The sequence below is a fragment of the Bubalus kerabau genome, chromosome 4 (assembly GCF_029407905.1).
Source record: "Bubalus kerabau isolate K-KA32 ecotype Philippines breed swamp buffalo chromosome 4, PCC_UOA_SB_1v2, whole genome shotgun sequence".
In the NCBI taxonomy this organism is placed as follows: Eukaryota; Metazoa; Chordata; class Mammalia; order Artiodactyla; family Bovidae; genus Bubalus; species Bubalus kerabau.
Genome location: NC_073627.1, coordinates 165,022,550 through 165,043,100, shown reverse-complemented (window position 1 = coordinate 165,043,100; position 20,551 = coordinate 165,022,550). Strand labels below are relative to the sequence as shown.

The following is a 20,551-nucleotide window of genomic DNA, read 5'->3' as shown; positions in this document are numbered from 1 at the left end:
GAAATTACATACACTGGAGAGACAGATATTAACAAGGTTCACTACCTTCTACACCAAGCACCACAAGTGGCGGGATAGGAAGTTTTGGTAGGACTCAACTATTTAACCCCCATCTCTCTCCCTTTCCCTCCAATTCTCTGCTCATATATTTATTTCTAATGGTTGGTCAAAAAGGGCTACAGCAAGTCAAAAAATCAGTAAACAACTATTTACCATGGTACTTTAAAAAACCTGACTTTTCTCTGGAGCTCCTGCTGTCATTAGTAGCCACTCCAGTGGTATGGAATAACCTTAGAAAATCTGTGACCCACAGCTTCTGAAGAGATAATTTTACTGAGTTTCCCAGAAGGTCCTAGAAGGTTCAGTGGGCCTTAGGGTTGAGTATCAGTCTACCCCAACCCCAAGGGGGTTACCCCATAGTGAGAACTGCTCAAAAGGACTAGAATGAACTTAGTCTTTCCCTGCAAACCCTAAGACCAAGAATTTGACTAGTTAAGATCTAGACACTGCTAACGGGAGCAGACAGTCCAACTCTAAAGAAACTACAAGCCAGATATTCATTTTCCTGAATCTACAGAATTTGCATGGAAATGTACAATTCACCATATTTAGGCCCAAGTTTGGTTACTAAATATTAAAGGAAAAGGAACAAAAGAAATAAAAAAAGATAAAATATTCTTGGAGGAGGGTATTAATAATGCAATTTTACCTCACAAGGGCTGAAAACAGTTCAAGTTATATAGAAAATATTATCTACCTATAAATATGACTTTACTTTGAAATGGTAAAAATCTCTGAAGAAACCAGTTTCAATTCAATTTGTTAACAAGTAATTCTAAGTAACTGCATTTCTTGGCTTAGTTATCTGTAGTTCTCAATTTAAAACATTTGCTAATCCAAATTACTTTGACTTAGTTTTGGTTTGCTTTTTTAATCTTTCTAATACAATCATATTCTTATGAGTTTGAGCTGTCAATAACTTATGAACTTCTTGCTTTATTCTAAAATGATATTTTTTTTACCAGCTTCCAAGTCATATCAAACTTCTAGCATTCAAACCTATTCAAATGCTACGTGAACTTGAGGCCAGTGGAACACTCAAAGGCACAAAACAACAATGGATAGACACTGATTCTGGAAGTAAACTGAGTGAATTATCATCTCACGACTGGAAAGATCTATAACATTATGGCCTTCAAACTGGTAAACACCTGAAAAATCTTCTGTGTTTAAATATGGTACTGTTTGTTGTTGCTGTTCAGTCACTAAGTCATGTTTGACTCTTTGCAACCCACAGACTGCAGCACACCAGGCTCCCCTACCGTTCACTATCTCCTGGAGTTTGTTCAAATTCAAGTACATTGAGTTCTAATAAATTCAAATTGTTCTCAGAGACTACAAGCACTTACTTACATTCCTGGCCCACAATAAAGGCAGGCAGAGAACTTGGAAATAAGATTCTTGTTCACACCTTTCCAAGCTAGTTTTCGGGATGATGGGTAAGTTATTTACCATATTTGAGCTTCCCTTTCTTCACCTACAAAATGGGTATCAATACCATCTGTTCTATTGATCCCTCCAGATGGTTTCAATGATCAAATAAAAGACTTGTGAGAGGGCTTTGTAAACATTAACAAACTATATAAATAATAATTTCTACAATAAGATTTATGAAAACAAAAAGAACTTGAACTAAACTGAATACATACTTCCCTATTATTAAGACATAATCCATTCTCTGGGCAAACCTCAGCAATGGGAATATAATTATGCCAGACTGAAATTTGTGAACTAAGTACCCATGGGAGAACATAATACCATCACTGGTCTATATCACGTATCTGAAAGTGAAAGTCACTCAGTTGTGTCCAACTATTTACAACCCCATGGACTATAGCCTACTGGGTTCCCCTGTCCATGGGATTTCCCAGGCAAGAATACTGGAGAGGGTTGCCATTTCCTTCTCCAGGGGATCTTCCTGACCCAGGAATCAAACCTGGGTCTCCTGCACTGCAGGCAGAAGCTTTACTGTCTGAGCTACCAGGGAAGCACCTGACTCATCTGAATACTAGGGTAAAAGAGAAACCAATGAAATCCACTACTGTGGTCCTAATTTTCCCATCTTAAAATACCTCCTGATGAGAATTCTGTGTGTGTGTTTGGGCTGGTGGGGGGGGCGGGGGGGAGGGCGCAGGGCACGGGTATGAAGATGGGGAAGGAAGGCAACTATACATGAAATGTTTCCTATTACAAAGTGTTGAACAACTTCACCTGTTAAGTTCTATTTAGTGCTGAACAACAGCTATTGATCTTACCTTTGGTCTCTAGAGTCACTGGATCAGAATACTCTCCAGCCACAGCCTTGTTACAAGCTCGCACTCTGAAATTCATGTACTTTGAATCAAACTTTAAACCTGAAAAAAATTAAAAACAGCCTTGAGATATGAAAAGTAAAGGACTCTACTCCAAAAGTATGAGTATGAACCTTCAAACAGACTTTTTTCCCTCCTTGGAACTATCTTTTTAGTCAGAAAGAGTACAGTTTATGTTAACAGAGTGACAATGCCTGAAATAAAAGGAATCATGATTTTCCTATTATTTTCTTCAAAACAAATGAATTATGTAGTTTATCACTGGGCTTTTTAAATTTAGCAATAAAAAAATATTCTCAAGCCTCATTATAAGTAAGGTTTCATTCATGGAGAGATGCTATGATTTAAAACAACATACTCAATTTCTGGTAAAGTAGCTAAAGAATTTTTAGAGTTGTTTCACAAGTAAAAAATGAATTTAAAAAGAAAGTGAAGCGTAAGGATTAACAGCAACATTCTAAAGTTAGTCAGGACCAGATTAACATCTCAATCCAAAAATTACTAGCTATGGGACATTCAACAACTTGATAGAGCCACAGTTGTGTATCTGCAAAATGGAAAAGGAAAAACCAACCTCACAACTGTAAGGACTAACTGAAATGCACTGTACTTATAAAATCAGATGTCCTGTGAACTTCAGCCCAGATCCTGACAAATGTTAGGTTCTCAGTAATGATAACAATACTAATATTACTGCTCACGTAAAACAAACATTAAAAATCTCAGGCAACATTCAGCTCACTCAAATACCCTAACTCCCCTCTATATAGAGGTATGTTTTTAAAGACTGGAGAAGGAATTGGCAACCCACTCCAGTATTCTTGCCTGGAGAATCCTCTGGACGGAGGAGCCTGGTGGGCTACAGTCCACGGGGTCGCAAAGAGTCGGACACGACTGAGCAACTTCACTTTCACTTTTAAACACTATCAAAAGGCCAACACACAAATTTCTACTATCAAGTCACAGCTCAACTTTAAGTATTACCATAAAGGTAACAATAAAAAGGTAAAGGCAAATATTTACAGTATCATTGAAATGTGGAGTAGTGCATACATCTAGAAAATTGACAGCTTTTTTATTGTTAGAAAACTAAGGTAAAAAATTAAATTTTATTGAGACAGTGTTTACAATATCCCTTCACATATTGTTTTACCAGAGTGCAAATATGCAGAACTAATTAAAATGAAGGTTTTCTTGATATTTTAAGAGAAATTCATTTCTATAACAAATACACAAAAACGTCAGCTTGGCTAAAGAAACTGAATACTTTGATCTTTTAATGTAAGTCAAAAATTCATCAATTATATCTGTTTTCTGAGAATGAGATTCACAAAATGCAGTCATCTTACCTGATAGTGTATATTCAGTACCCTTAATATTATCAACTATCTCCCAGCATCGTTCATCCTTTACACGTGGAAGTCCATCAAAATTCGTTTTCCTATATTCCAGTATAAAATGATCAATCTTATTATCTTCTTCTGGCATTCTCCAAGCTACCGTCACAGAGTTGTCAGCCACCAAACATTCTACTGGATCTATCTCTGGAGCTTTGGGGACTGAAGCAAAAAAAAAAAAAGCTCATTTTTCATTATAGTACTAATCCAATATTTGTGTCTGTCATTCAAATTATGCTTTTTCACGTTGCTTTTGAACTGTTAAATTGAATCAGGCTAAGAGAAGGGATATCTTATAAATGCAAAATAACCATTTTTCAAAGCTGTTTTAAAATTCCTATTTCAAAGTTGTTCATAGACACACTCAAAGTATATTAAAAACACAGTTGGCAAAAAGCAATTCAAACAGGCTAAGAATAAAGAATCGACAATTATTTGCTACTTCTCAACACTTACGTCTAATCTGCTATTTCAAACAGCTGGAGACCATAAATTAAATTACTGCTGACAAAATAAAATGCTTTGAATCCACTGATTAAAATAATTCAAAATATTTTCAATGTATTTTTAAAATCTTGTTTATAGAGTAACCATAATTTCTCAACACTGAACAAAAATGAAATCTGCAACCCCATATTTAAGAATTTTTAAATGTTTCTCCAGAGTTCCATGATTCATTAAAACAAAATGCAGTAAATGAGTCACAGTTAACATGTATGAAAATTAATCAATTTCTTTTCCATAAATGAGGTTTCACATAGCTCCTCAACATTAACAGATGTTCCATTTAAATAGTAGGCTAACTGGGGAACATGGTCCTCCAGTGATACAGATGTGTCCGAAATATGTAAAACGGTGCCAGTATTGTATTTAAACACTTGTTGCTAAAAAAAGCTTTGAAAGATTTACTCCAAGTATATAAGGCTGGTTCAACATTCTAAATTAACTAATTTATTACATTGGTAGAAGAAAATTCAAATGATCAGAAGAAAAATTATATGATGTGAATCAACAGATGGAGGAAAAAACATTTTACAAAATCCAACATTTATTCATGACAAAAGCTCTCAGCAAACTAGGGAACTTTACCTGATAAAGAATATCTACAAAAAAAAAACCCTACAGGTAACATCAGGGTTGAGAAACTAGACACCTTTCCCCTAAGGCAATGACGTCCCCTCTCTCCACTCCTATTCAACACTGTACTGGAAGTTCCAGCTAATGCTTTAAGACAAGGAAAAGAAGAAATAAAACTGTCTTTGTTTGCTGATGACATGACTGTCTATGTAGAAAATCCCAAAGAAACAACAGAAAAATTCCTGGAAATAACAAGCTTATAGCAAGGCTGCAGGATAGGAGGGATGAACAGGCAGAGTGCAGGGGAATTTTAGGGCAGTGAAATTACTCTGTAAGATAATGTAGTGGTGGAGACATGACATTACACATTTACCAAACCCACGGAACTGTGTAACAGAGTGAACTTCATTTATTAATAATACATTACAGATGTCAGTCTATTACTGGAACATAAGCAATACAGACTACTATTCATTTCTATGAGAAGACATCACGGGCATTCATAAATTTAATATGCTGTGCCCTGCCTACATATGAGGACGTGTAAAGGCCTATGGCATGTAGTAATTTTGCTTAGTTAAAACCTGTATTGAAGTCCTAAGAGGCTTGTATAAATAAAATACCACTTAATCTGTAAGTGGGTCCAGCTAACTCCCCACAAATCTGTGTCTCAAATTCAGCTATTAATATCACTGCAATAAGAATGTACTGGCAAGAAGATTCTTCCTTCTTATGAATAATGGCCCCCAAAGAAAGCAAACTTGGCAGGTAAAAAGAAAATCTAGATATTTTCATTTAAATTTTATTTAATTATTTATTATTTTAATAAATATTATTTCATTTATATATATTTATATATAAACATATTTGTATTTTATTTATATTTATCTAATTAAATAATATTTAATTAACATTATTATTAATAAATTATTGATTTATTTCTTTAAATTTAACAGTGGTATTATTAAAAGCAGAGACATTACTTTGCCAACAAATTAGTTCTGAATATTCATTGGAAGGACTGATGCTGAAGCTGAAACTCCAATACCTGGGCCACCTGATGCAAAGAACTGACTCATTTGAAAAGATAGTAATGCTGGGAAAGATTGAAGGCGGGAGGAGAAGGGGATGACAAGGATGAGATGGTTGGATGGCACCACCGACTCGACGGACATGAGTTTGAGCAAGCTCCGGGAGTTGGTGATGGACAGGGAGGCCTGGTGTGCTGCTGTCTACGGGGTCGCAAAGGTTGGACAGGATTGAGCGACTGAACTGAACAAAAGAGTGGTATGTCAAATATTCTGTAATAACCTACATGGGAAAAGAGCCTGAAAAAATGGATATATGTATATGTATAACTGAGTCACTGTGCTGTATGTCTGAAACCACACAACAGTGTAAATAAACTATACTTCAATATAAAATAAAAATTAAATTGAAAAAAGAGTTATATGTCAAATTAAGAGTGACTTGAATCTAATGCGTGGGAAGCTCACCCAATATCCTATATAGAAGTAAGAGAAGAATTTCAACAAATGTAGGAAAAAAGTTCAGGGAAAGATGAAAGGTGGTAAACTTGTAATATAAAAATATTAAGGAACAAAGAACTCTCTTTTAAAAAATGAGAATGGAAAGCAATTCACAGCAACTTCCATAAAGCAACAAATTGTGTGGACACTGGTGTAAAATTTTACTACGGTTTTTCTCTGCATGTGAACATAAAAGAACTGAACAACGTAAAAGAACACTGCCACAAACATGTCTCTCTTCTTGACTGCTGAAGCTCAGAAAGGAGGACATAAACTCTAAGTTTCAATGTATGAATAATGGCTTAGCGTAGAAGAAAATGCTCATAATTATTATCATCCATCAGCATCACTTCCAATTTTCAGACTCAGGTAAGTCCACAACTCATTACTACACATAATGCAGTGTAGAGTTGATCTGTGTGTTGTTTACAGAATGAACTATTAAGGGATGCAGGTATTCATTTTTAAGTTTATCTGACCGCATCTTATAGGAAATTTTTATGCTATAGCAGAATATAAAAAATTAGTGATATGTGTTCACCTTTCATAAATTTTAACAACCTATTTTGGGCTCCAAAATCACTACAGATGGTGACTGCAGCCATGAAATTAAAAGACGCTTACTCCTTGGAAGGAAAGTTATGACCAACCTACATAGCATATTCAAAAGCAGAGACATTACTTTGCCAACAAAGATTCGTCTAGTCAAGGCTATGGTTTTTCCTGTGGTCATGTATGGATGTGCGAGTTGGACTGTGAAGAAGGCTGAGCGCCGAAGAATTGATGCTTTTGAACAGTTGGTGTTGGAGAAGACTCTTGAGAGTCCCTTGGACTGCAAGGAGATCCAACCAGTCGATTCTGAAGGAGATCAGCCCTGGGATTTCTTTGGAAGGAATGATGCTCAAGCTGAAACTCCAGTACTTTGGCCACCTCATGCAAAGAGTTGACTCATTGGAAAAGACTCTGATGCTGGGAGGGATTGGGGGCAGGAGGAGAAGGGGATGACAGAGAATGAGATGGCTGGATGGCATCATCGACTCGATGGACGTGAGTCTCAGTGAACTCCGGGAGTTGGTGATGGACAGGGAGGCCTGGCGTGCTGCAATTCATGGGGTCGCCAAGAGTCGGACACGACTGAGGGACTGATCTGATCTAATTATACCCTCCTTCAGGATGAAACTCCTCCACAAAAAGATTTCTTGCTTTTTATTACACCTCATTCCTTCAGACTGTCTTAAGAGTTTGCAAAAGAGGAAATCCTAACTGTGTATGCAATCTACTTGATTGTACAGCAGATATGGCCTGGGTTTGTTAAGCCATCACTGAAAATCCAAGAGAAGGAAGTAATGGTGAGAAGATTGCTTTTTTAGTATTTTTTTTAATCAAAATACTACTACTCATGCATATATTCACAGTCCACCACTCCTGACTCTCCTGAATTTAGAAATAGTGTGAATGAAAATATAACGGTTAGCAATTTTGAGAGGCCCATTTACAGGTAGGCACCCACTGATAAGTATGTATACTTTCTTCTTCTACAACGATGATTTTTTCTCTCATCTTTTCCTTCTCTGAACTCCTCTAGAACTTGTGATCTATACAAGTTAATACTTCACTTATGTTACCATAATTAGTTCTACTATAGTTTCTTGACTACTAACTTTGTCTTTCCAATCACATTCTAAAGTCCTGGACCAAATTCTCATAGAAGAGAAAAAGGTTTTCATATGATTAACATTCTCTATCAAAAACAGCTAACCTCCAAAAACTGTAAGCCTGTAAGTAAAACGCTTCACTTTCCAGAGATTTCCTGAGCACCATGTTCAAACTGTTTTAGCTATCTACTTAATGAACACTACTTGATGCTAGTAAAAAGAGAATAACCAAAAGGCCCTTAGTTGGCTCTTTCACACACGTGAACAGTAACAATAAGTGGGACTCGATTTTAAATGGTTTCAACTGCTGGAATGTCATCATCCTAATACTCTAATAAACCAGTGTTGACACATTATTATAAAACTCCATCTGAACCAGAAGCCACCACAACAATGGTAATAATAACAATCAACATTCATTAGGTGTTAACTCTGTGCTAACACCTCTAAGTGCTTCAGAGGTCTCAATTCACTTAATCTTTATAAAAATCCTAGAAAGATAACATCATACTTTAAAGATGAAGAAAATGAGGTGAAGTTAAATAATTTGTTGAGGCTATATAGCAAGTAAGTGACAGCCAGAATTCAAATCTAGGAAGTCTGGCCCCAAGACTCGGCATTAACCATAACAGTACATTGCTTCTCTCTGCCAAACTAGCGATAAGAGGTATCCTGTACTAGGATTCTGAAACTGGAATTCTTACTGTCAGTAAATAATTCTCTAAAAATAAAGACTAGCAAATTCAGTTATTCCTTAGCTGAAGAAAGAAAAAGAAAACACACTATATTTCCTTAATATTTAAATTCTAATGTTCATTACAAAAAAATCTTGAAAGGAAAAAAGAGGTTTTATATATAACTTTATACGTAATTTATGTACTAACTTACCTGGCAAAAACTTCAAAGTCTGCAATATCTGTCTTTCCTGAGAAAAATCCACCATTAAATGAGTCATGTTGTCACTGACCTTTGGTTTCAAAGAAAGGCGAAAGGCTGAAGCCATTGTTACTCTATAGCAAACACAGACATAAACATTCTTTTAAAAATAAAAGAATGGGAAGTATCACATCATATTTATAAAGTGAACAGACAGAACTTATTTCTCCACTCTAGTGTTTCTGAAGCTATTAACGAAGATAAAACTAAATAGAAATTTGCTTTAGATCTTTTGAAAATTAACTTTAAAAAATGTAAAATGTTTTTAAAGACATTTAAATAACCTTTAAAGAACTTTCCTCCAGCCAGTTTTATAAAACTTCATAAAAACACAAAAGATTCAAGAGACAAATATCCAAGACAAATCATCTTTAACAGACTCAACAGTCATCTGAATCTCTGTAAACTCAATCTGACTTCCTGATGCCAGCCTCACTCCTTTTCATATGCCAAATAATGAACGGTAAATACACCTGAATCAAACATTCTGCCTAGTCATCACAGCCATCCCACGTGTCCTTAAATAAAAGTAAAATACACTGACCAAATACTGTATTGTTTGGTAGGTGCTAAAGAAAGGCTATGGATGAGGAAGGAGAGAAGTGAAATCACAATTCTGAACCCTATGCTAGAAGCTATCACTCTGATGTATTAACATCTGCTGCTGAATGAAAGCAGACAAAAAGAAACAGCCCTGTGAAACCGTAAGCCATGGAAATAGTAGGAATTCATTCAATATATTTTAGATGAATGTAGTATACAAAACAAAAAAGAAAGAAGCCATACCAGAGCTCATTTTACCTAAAGTAGACGGAAATCGTTCTGTCAATTTAGAGATTAAAAAGAAGTTCCCATACTCTATTGCTATTTTATCTCAAACTTCAACTTTTCATATTATAGTAGATATCTACATATATCACAAAGTAATTACCCTTATTATCTTTGGTCAAAGAATGACACCAAAATACTATTCATGACCACTGTCCTCCTAGAAGAGAATCTGGGAGAGGAAGAAAACAGAGTTGTAGGAACAAAAGGAATACCAGGCCTAGTCATTCAGATCTACCAAACTACCCTAAAGATCAATGGTATGAAAGGGATTAAACATGTTGCTGTATTCAGTTACTTTATTAGGTAACTAGAAAAGTAATCACTTTAGTAGTAACAAAGAGTGGACAATAGTTATTTATCAAGAAGAAAGTGCTATGAAAAGATCACTACTTATTAAAGAAATGTAAATCAAAACTACAATGAGGCACCACACCTCACAATGGAAAAGCCATCATTAAAAAAGTCTACAAGTAATAAATGCTGCAGAGGGTGTGCAGAAAAGAGAACCATCCCACATTGTTGGTGAGAATGTAAACTGTTGCAGCCACTATGAAAAACAGTACAGAAATTCCTCAGAAAACTAAAAACAGAGTTGCCATATGATTCAGCAGTCTCACTCCCGGGCATGTATCTGGACAAACTGTAATTCAGAAAGATACACATACCCCATGTTCTTAACAGCACTGTTCACAATAGCCAAGTCACGGAAACAACCTACAAGTCCACAGACAGGTGAATGGAAAAAGAAGATGTGGTTCATATACACCATGGAATAATACGCAGCCATAAAAAAGGATGAAATAATGCCATTTGCAGCAACATGAATGCAACCAGAGATGATGCTTAGTGAAGTCAGAAAGAAAAAGACAAATACCATATATCACCTATATGTAGAACTTAAAAAAAGACACAAATGAACTTATCTACAAAACAAAAAATGACACACAGGCATAGAGAACAGACTTGGGGTTGGCAAGGGGAAGCTGGGGAGGGACAGAGCGGGAATTTGGGGTCAGCAGATGCAAACTTGCACATGAATTTGAGCAAACTCTGGGAGACAGTGGAAGACAGAGGAGTCTGGCATGCTGCCATCCATGGGATCGCAAAGAGTTGGGTATGACTTAGCAAGAACAAGAACAAACTATATATATAGAATGGATAAACAACAAGGTCCCACCATGAAGCACAGGAACTATATTCAACATCCTGTGTTAAGCCATAATGGAAAAGAATATAAAAAAGAATGTACATATGTGTAACTGAGTCACTTTGTTGTTCAGCAGAAATTAACACATTATAAATCAACTATACTTCAATTTTTTTCTAAAAAAAAGAAGAAGGTTGTGCTATACTGAAAAACAATTTATGGAGAAAGGAACTCACACTTAACTGAATGCCAAGTATAATGCTGAGAATTTCACACACTATTACTTTAAGCTCTTGGTTCTCAATATACAATTTCAGATTACATCAATAAGAAGTTAGGAACAAAGGCTAAGTCTTACATGTGTTCTCTCCAGCTCCAGTATCTTCTGAATTAAAGACTTCTTTTCTAAGTTTAGTTTTAGTTGAAGGATAATTGCTTTATTACAATATTGTGTTGGGTTTTGCCACAGATCAACATAAATCAGCCATAGGTATATATATGTCCCCCTTCCTCTTGAACCTCCCTTCCACCTCCCATCACAGATTTAAAGATTTCTTAAAGAGCTATATTCAGACAGGTACTTAGTAAATGCCCACTGAATCAATGAACAGGTGTGAATTTGGCTGCTTCTAAACATGGGGATTTAAAAGTTCGTTGAAAACTGTTGAGAAAAATATCTGAGAGTATTTTAAGGAATTGAAACCTGAAACTTATTCTATAAACTTGATTTAATCATAATGGTCTCTCCTGTAATAAATCATAATGGAAAATAATATTTAAAAATGCATATATCTATGTATAACTGAATTACTGTACTGTACAACAGAAATTAGCACAACACTGTAAATCAACTATACTTCAATTAAAAACTATCAAAAACAAAACAACAAATAAAAGCATAGCACGTACACCTTTCAAGATAAATCTGGGCCATAAAATCACTATGGCCTCAAAGGAAAAAAACATTACCTAAAAACACATTAAAAAGGCTTATCGAAGCCTAAAAACAAGTTATTTACAATCTCTTTAACAAGTGGTGCTGGGAAATCTGGTCAACCACTTGTAAAAGAATGAAACTAGAACACTTTCTAACACCATACACAAAAATAAACTCAAAATGGATTAAAGATCTAAACCTAAGACCAGAAACTATAAAACTCCTAGAGGAGAACATAGGCAAAACACTCTCTGACATACATCACAGCAGGATCCTCTATGACCCACCTCCCACAATATTGGAAATGAAAGCAAAAATAAACAAATGGGACCTAATTAACCTTAAAAGCTTCTGCACATCAAAGGAAACTATTAGCAAGGTGAAAAGACAGCCTTCAGAATGGGAGAAGATAATAGCAAATGAAGCAACTGACAAACAACTAATCTCGAGAATATACAAGCAACTCCTACTGCTCAACTCCAGAAAAATAGATGACCCAATCAAAAAATGGGCCAAAGAACTAAATAGACATTTCTCCAAAGAAGACATACAGATGGCTAACAAACACATGAAAAGATGCTCCACATCACTCATTATCAGAGAAATGCAAATCAAAACCACTATGAGGTACCATTTCACACCAGTCAGAATGGCTGTGATCCAAAAGTCTACAAGCAATAAATGCTGGAGAGGGTGTGCAGAAAAGGGAACCCTCTTACACTGTTGGTGGGAATGCAAACTAGTACAGCCACTATGGAGAACAGTGTGGAGATTCCTTAAAAAACTGGAAATAGAACTGCCTTATGATTCAGCAATCCCACTGCTGGCCATACACACTGAGGAAATCAGAAGGGAAAGAGACACGTGTACCCCAATGTTCATCGCAGCACTGTTTATAATAGCCAGGACATGGAAGCAACCTAGATGTCCATCAGCAGATGAATGGATAAGAAAGCTGTGGTACATATACACAATGGAGTATTATTCAGCCATTAAAAAGAATACATTTGAATCAGTTCTAATGAGGTGGATGAAACTGGAGCCTATTATACAGAGTGAAGTAAGCCAGAAAGAAAAACACCAATACAGTATACTAACGCATATATATGGAATTTAGAAAGATGGTAATAATAACCCTGTGTACGAGACAGCAAAAGAGACACTGATGTATAGAACAGTCTTATGGACTCTGTGGGAGAGGGAGAGGGTGGGAAGACTTGGGAGAATGGCATTGAAACATGTAAAATATCATGTATGAAATGAGTTGCCAGTCCAGGTTCGATGCACGATACTGGATGCTTGGGGCTGGTGCACTGGGACGACCCAGAGGGATGGAATGGGGAGGGAGGAGGGAGGAGGGTTCAGGATGGGGAACACATGTATACCTGTGAGGATTCATTTTGATATTTGGCAAAACTAATACAATTATGTAAAGTTTAAAAATAAAATAAAATTTAAAATAAATAAATTAAAACAAAAAATTTCAATCTCCAAAAATAAAGACGTACAACTATGCAATAATTTTCTAAAAGACTGAACTTATTTTTAGACTGAATATATCTACAAATAATGATGCAGATATGCAGATGACACCACCCTTATGGCAGAAAGTGAAGAGGAACTCAAAAGCCTCTTGATGAAAGTGAAAGTGGAGAGTGAAAAAGTTGGCTTAAAGCTCAACATTCAGAAAACGAAGATCATGGCATCCGGTCCCATCACTTCATAGGAAATAGATGGGGAAACAGTGGAAACAGTGTCAGACTTTATTTTGGGGGGCTCCAAAATCACTGCAGATGGTGATTACAGCCATGAAATTAAAAGATGCTTACTCCTTGGAAGGAAAGTTATGACCAACCTAGATAGCATATTGAAAAGCAGAGACATTACTTTGCCAACAAAGGTCTGTCTAGTCAAGGCTATGGTTTTTCCTGTGGTCATGTATGGATGTGAGAGTTGGACTGTGAAGAAAGCTGAGCACCGAAGAATTGATGCTTTTGAACTGTGGTGTTGGAGAAGACTCTTGAGAGTCCCTTGGACTGCAAGGAGATCCAACCAGTCCATTCTGAAGGAGATCAGCCCTGGGATTTCTTTGGAAGGAATGATGCTAAAGCTGAAACTTCAGTACTTTGGCCACCTCATGCGAAGAGTTGACTCACTGGAAAAGTCTCTGATGCTGGGAGGGATTGGGGGCAGGAGGAGAAGGGGACGACAGAGGATGAGATGGCTGGATGGCATCACTGACTCGATGGACCTGAGTCTCAGTGAACTCCAGGAGTTGGTGATGGACAGGGAGGCCTGGCGTGCTGCAATTCATGGGGTCGCGAAGAGTCGGACACGACTGAGCGACTGAACTGAACTGAATGATGTTTCAAAGCCCAATCCAACTATCTAAAATCCATATGTCTCTACATTACAAGATCCATGTGGTTAGGGATGTTTTAATTCATCTTGCCTTTCTTGGTTCATTTTTAATAGTACAAGCTAAATACAAAGATCTCTTCTTCCTAGTTTAATTTTTGCAAAGAGAAAAATGCAAAATAGTAAGAATGAACACAATTTCTTCAAACTACCTACTACATTAACTTGACTCTTTCATGATCCCTTTCTTTCAAGAACTAGTAACTCTTCATAGCATACCTCAATTAATCATCTTCCAACCTGACTAAGCAGTTGGAAGCCTATACTAGTGATTTTTAAAGTTCTAAAAATCTATGTATTATCTTCTCATCATTTCTTTAGGTTTTCCTGTCATTTCTGCCACTTCTTCTGTATAATATCCATCACAGAAAATAAGTACTGAGTTCTCATAGATACTTTATTTTTGATTGCCTGCTCAGCTATGTTATCCATTCCTTAATACCACTTCTGCTCTCTTATAAGGAAGTAAGCCTTCCTTCCCTTAATGAAGATAATTATTTTATTATGACTATATGTTTATTTTTGTACTAAAAATACCAATGTTGAATTCTAGAAGCTTGCTTCCTGGAAGAGCACATAAAAACTGTATCAGAGAAACCTGAACATTATGAAGATAAAAAGCCAAATTAAAAAAAATTAAGCCAAGACTCAGAAATGTTCCTTACACAGGAAGTACAAACTTTGAAGGTAGCAAAAAAAAACATATACTTTGAAAAACAACAGCAACAAAAAATGGAGCTTGCTCTGGCAGAAAAAAAGGAACTTTGACTCCTTTGAGATCACCTGGATACTCTGGGTATTGTGAAATATATTCAAGAGGCTGGTTTTGGGCAAAGAAATCTAGACTCACTGAAGAATATTCAGCCATGAACACTGATCATAAAATTAAATTCTGACAAATCAGGACAAAGAGAAAGAAGTCAGGGGTAAGGTCAGGAATCTGGGAGACAGAGAACCATATAGATTCCAAGGACAAGAACGAGAGAAGATTTTGCAAGGCTTTTCTCAAAAGTCTTTGGGCAGCCTAAAACCTGATTAGGAAGTGACTTCTAATCCAGAAAATCAGGGACCAGAGGAGGATTTAATGGAGGAGGTGGCAAAATAAAATAATAATCTAGCCACAGTAGAAGATGAATTACTTATAGCAAAGTCTAGCAGACACAACCCAAAGCTAACCCAAAAAACTGACCTACCTAGCATCCATTCCTCATACAGCCAATACTTTTCACCTTAAACTCTCATAATCTCATAATCAGGATTTATAAGAATAACCCATGTCTTTATGGGAGAAGGCAATGCCACCCCACTCCAGTACTCTTGCCTGGAAAATCCCATGGACAGAGGAACCTGGTGGGCTGCAGTCCATGGGGTCGCACAGAGTCAGACATGACTGAGCGACTTCACTTTCACTTTTCACTTTCATGCTTTGGAGAAGGAAATGGCAACCCACTCCACTGTTCTTGCCTGGAGAATCCCAGGGACGGGGAAGCCTGGTGGGCTGCTGTCTATGGGGTCGCACAGAGTCGGACACGACTGAAGTGATTTAGCAGCAGCACATGAAACTCTACTCAATATTGTATAATGACTTATTTGGGAAAAGAATCTAAAAAAAGAGTAGACATATGTACATGTATAACTGATCCCCTTTGCTGTAGAGCAGAACAAAACATTGTTAAGTCAACTATACTTTGATAAAAATTTATTTTAAAATGAAATAAAACATACAAAAAATAGAAAAATTATTTGTACTAAGAATGCTATGAAAGTCAATGTGAATCTTCCCTCTAGTCAAATAAAAGGCCACGAGAAAAACACAAGTCTTCAGCCAAGATTAACAACAGCAACACTGGTTTTCACACAATATATAAATAATAATTTTGTGAGTTATCTGATGAATAATTTCATCTAGGACTCAGAGTGGTGCTTTGAAGAGATATGCCTTTCAGAGAATTTCATAATCCTCAAAAGAAGAAACTTGAAAAGTGACAATCTCACTATAGTCAATGCTCAGTGACTAGCCAGGCTGATCAAAACCATCCCTTCTGTGATAACCCAATCCAAAGCTGCCAACAGCCCTCTGCTATATTCTTACAACAAGTACTAAATTACCTTTCCTCATCCTGGCCTTGCGAATGGTAAAGACCTTTAAGCCAAAGTCTGCACCATTTTTTTTTTCCCTCTTCCCACCAACTAGACAGCAGTGGCATTAGAAACAGAAAGAGATGGCACCAGGAACAGGATGAAATGAGAATACAAAGATATTAAATAGGAGAGCAGTGAAGTAGGAGTGCTTTAGCTCTTGAGGAACAATATAATGCTGTAACTTTTCATAAAATAAGACATGCTTATAAAATTTAACAACAAAATATGCATTCCAGGAATATTTTTTACATTATTCAAAAAGGTTTCCCATCTACTAGCATAGCTAATTAAGGACTATACTAAAACTACATTATATCAGAAATGAAATTCTTCTGGAAGCACATAATTGTCCAAAACTGTATTTTAAAAAAATCTTGCTGATATGTTCTTTATTCTAGAATATAGGCAGAAGATGCTGTTTCTTTTTTTCTGTACTTGGCCATTAGATATTTTTATTTTAACTAATGAGATTCTAATAAGAAACTGTTTGAATTTCATTTCTGATTTCAATGTTGATACTTTTAAAAATGTAGGTTTTATATCATACCTATCCTTGATCTGTCTGGCAGCCTTGGAGCAAATCAGGGAGAAGAGAAAGAAGGCAGTTAGTGCTTTTCATGCAAGTTTCAATGGCAGTGACATGCAAGAAAAGTTAGGATAAAATCCCTGGAACAGATTAGTTCATTTTCACCAAAACAAATTTCCTATAATTTGTACAGTTCATGTCAGCTTGCATAATGTGATGTTAGAACTATGGAAAATCCGGTCCCCATATAAATACATATCATCTTAAAATAAGGAGGGAAATTTAACACTTCAAACTAATTTCAGATGACTGTAAATTTTTTTCTTACCTTAAGATTATCAACACACACCAGTGTGTTTCATTCACACCTTCATTCAGTCTGATATTCTTCAACTAGAACACTCAATCTCCTTCATGGGGCACACATTTCTATGCATTCTGATGGTTTCTTATATATTTCAAATCTGCTCTCCAAATTTTCTTCAGAGATCTCTTTCACCACTTCATAATGGTTGTTCCAAGTTTTCTCTATTTGCCTCCACATGGGCAAGGACTTTGTATTCTTAGAGCTTGCCTGCTAACATATAAAACTAGGCTGCAGTTCTACAACCCTTTACCCCAAAGAATGAAGCTGTAATAGCAAAAATTCAGATAAGGAGAAACCAAAGAAACACTTGCAGCAATGGGTCTTTCCCTCAGATGACTTCATAAAAGCTGCCAACTTAAACCTACACTACTTAAGATATCTTTTTTTCTTTTTTTTGAGAATCCTAGCACAAATTTAGGAAGAGGGCACAGCTATTATTTGGTACTGTACATCTAAGAAAAATGATGAAAAATACAGGCACTGCTATCCCCTTTAAATCTACACACCATATAATAGATCCAACAAAAGTTTTTTCCCCTACACTAAGCAGCATAATTAACAACACATCTGATGTAGAAGATGGCTGTTATGCCTGACACTCTATCCCCAGTGTCTAGCATAAAGCTTGGCACATGGTAATAGTTAAAAATTACTCAATTTAATTAAACATTAATTAGACATATACAGCAATGCTTCTCTCTTTTCTTCAGTTCTAATATTCTTATTTGGTACTGGTCATTTTTATACCTAATCTAAAATATTCTGGTCTGCATACCTATCTACCACTTTACCACTGAGCCACCTGGGAATATTTTAGATAATTTTACAATGTCAGAAACAAAAAGAACAGAACTGAAATTCAGAAGATGAGTACATCACACAGTTCCAGCACTACCATGATCAATTCCATGACACTGTATACTAATCAGGCTTCCCTGGTGGCTCAGTGGTGAAGAATCCACCTGCCAGCGCAGGAGACATGGATTCAATCCCTGGGTCAAGAAGATCCCCTGAAGGAGTAAATGGCAACTCACTCCAGTATCCTTGCCTGGAGAATCCCACAGACAGAGGAGACTGGCCAGCTATAGTCCATGGGGTCGCAAAGAGTCAGACACAACTTAGCAACTAAGCACACAAACATTTTAACAATCTAATTCTCTGAAATAGAGGCTGAAAGGGAAAGGGGCAGCAAGGGAAAAGTTAGTTAAAATCAGAGCATTGATAAACAGCAACAAAAAATAAAAATATACCTGTTTATGAACCATAACTGCTGTGAGAAAAACATACTAACATTGAATGTAGCAAAGGCTAGATGTCAATTTCACATTTTCCAGAGATTTATCTTTTTTTTTTATTTGCAGTAAAGCCCAATAGAATTCCCAGTAAAAATGTTAATGCCATACAACACTGAGCAAACTTTTCAGGTTTTGTCTATACATTCACATTGTTTCATACTTCAGATTTTCCTATTAGATTTGGGGCAGATAATGTTGTAAAGTTTTATTGAGAGAATCTGAAAATGACTAGGGGGCAAATATTTAATATTTTTTACATTATATGATTGAGACTTCTACCTTCACCCCAAAAATACCATATTAAGAAATAATAATATGGGAAATAAAGGGAGCTTAGAGAGTAAATAAGAGACAGTTTCAAGGTACTATTTTCCCTTAGACAAAAAAATCAGATTAAAAAAAACACACTGCATAATGGTTGATTCTAAACATAAAAAGTTTTATATTTTCTATTCAAATTTTTGGGCTTCCCTGGTGGCTCAGCTGGTAAACAATCCACCTGCAATATAGGAGACTTGGGTTCAATCCCTGGGTTGGGAAGATCCCCTGGATTCCAAACATCAGATGTTTTATATTTTCTATACATGTATTTCTCTATTTATAAAGAGCACTATTTAAAAAAACATAATTATTTAAAAGCCTTCACAAAACCCTAGTAAATACCTTGAAATAAAATTTGCATCTCATACTGCATGCACCTATACTCTATGATTATTAGATACATATATATAACAGGAGATTACATTTTTATAAACGCACATAAGTAGTAAAGGTGAAAAAGCATAGTTCTTAACAAGTACAGTTCTTAAAAAATATTTCTGTGGATTTTTTTTAGATTTTAGGGTGTTGTTTTTTTTTTTTTGGCCGTGCCATGTGGCATGCAAAAATCTTAGTTCCCCAACCAGGGGTTGAAACTGTGCCCCCTGCACTGAGAACATGACATCTTAACATGGCATCCCTGGAATGCCAGGGAAGTCCCTATTCTTAAACACTTAGAATTGTTTTTAAACTGCCTTCATAACTGAAACTTTCATGCCTTTTTTGGGGGGAGGGGGCACACTGAGCAGCTTGCAGGGTCTTAACTCACTAACCAGGGACTGAACCCGTGTGCCCTTCATGCTTCCGTTGATGCTCCTCTTTCCTGGAACTCCTGACTGCAGCTCACAGAGGGCGCTCCTGCCACTACCACTTGTGCTCCGCTGAAAACACTGAGTGAGCTTCCGCCACTCTTGCTATCTGTTCCTCCCAGTGGTCAGAGACTGACACTTGCTGAACAATATTCAAAAGGTGAGTTACTCTAAGTCAAAACTGGGAAATACACAAAATCCTTTCTCCCTTTTCACCTGCGATCAAATCCAGAAGACTATTTCCCTTTCACCTTATTCTGTACTTTTTTCTCCATTGTAGGCATTTGTGGGCAGGTAACCATTCCCTCCCTCCTCGTCTGACAACTGAGTTATGTGTGGCAAGATTGTGATGAAGTGGTTGGTGAGTTATACTGACTTGGAAATTGTCCCACAAACTCAGCTCTTTTCATAGGTAGGATTCAAGTTCTAAATTCAGGGGAGAGCAGGAGTTGGTAGGAATACTAGTTTTGCTAAGGGATCCATGCAGTGTTCTGCAGGCCAGTTATTAGCAGAAAAACCAAGTCTGATGAGGCTTTGGCTACTTGTTCATCCAGAACTCAATTGCTGATGAGCTTTCTGCATATATTTATTATCAGCCAAACTTCCAACAACTAAAAAATTAGTGAAAATTTGTTCTAAAATCCTTTTTCATTTGTGCTAGTTTTACTTGTTCTCTTTCAGACTATCTAATGCTGGCAAATGCTGGCAAATGGCAGTTTTGTATTCAATTCTCATACTGGTGTATTGCAACATGATCACTTAAATATTAATATTTAAAGTACTCTTTTTGAAGAT

At 36.3% G+C, this 20,551-nt stretch overlaps 1 protein-coding gene across 3 annotated transcripts in view; it reads right to left on the bottom strand.

Annotated features, from left to right (window-relative positions):
- FSD1L (fibronectin type III and SPRY domain containing 1 like) overlaps positions 1-20,551 on the bottom strand; it is a 66,060-nt gene that overhangs the window by 20,464 nt on the left and 25,045 nt on the right. For all 3 annotated transcript variants that reach the window (XM_055579213.1, XM_055579216.1, XM_055579215.1), the window contains exons 5-8: positions 16,989-17,011; positions 8,919-9,040; positions 3,722-3,931; positions 2,316-2,414 (exon numbers count right to left, since the gene is read on the bottom strand). In XM_055579213.1, the coding sequence (XP_055435188.1) occupies positions 2,316-2,414; positions 3,722-3,931; positions 8,919-9,040; positions 16,989-17,011 (454 nt within the window). The remainder of the gene's footprint in view (positions 1-2,315; positions 2,415-3,721; positions 3,932-8,918; positions 9,041-16,988; positions 17,012-20,551) is intronic.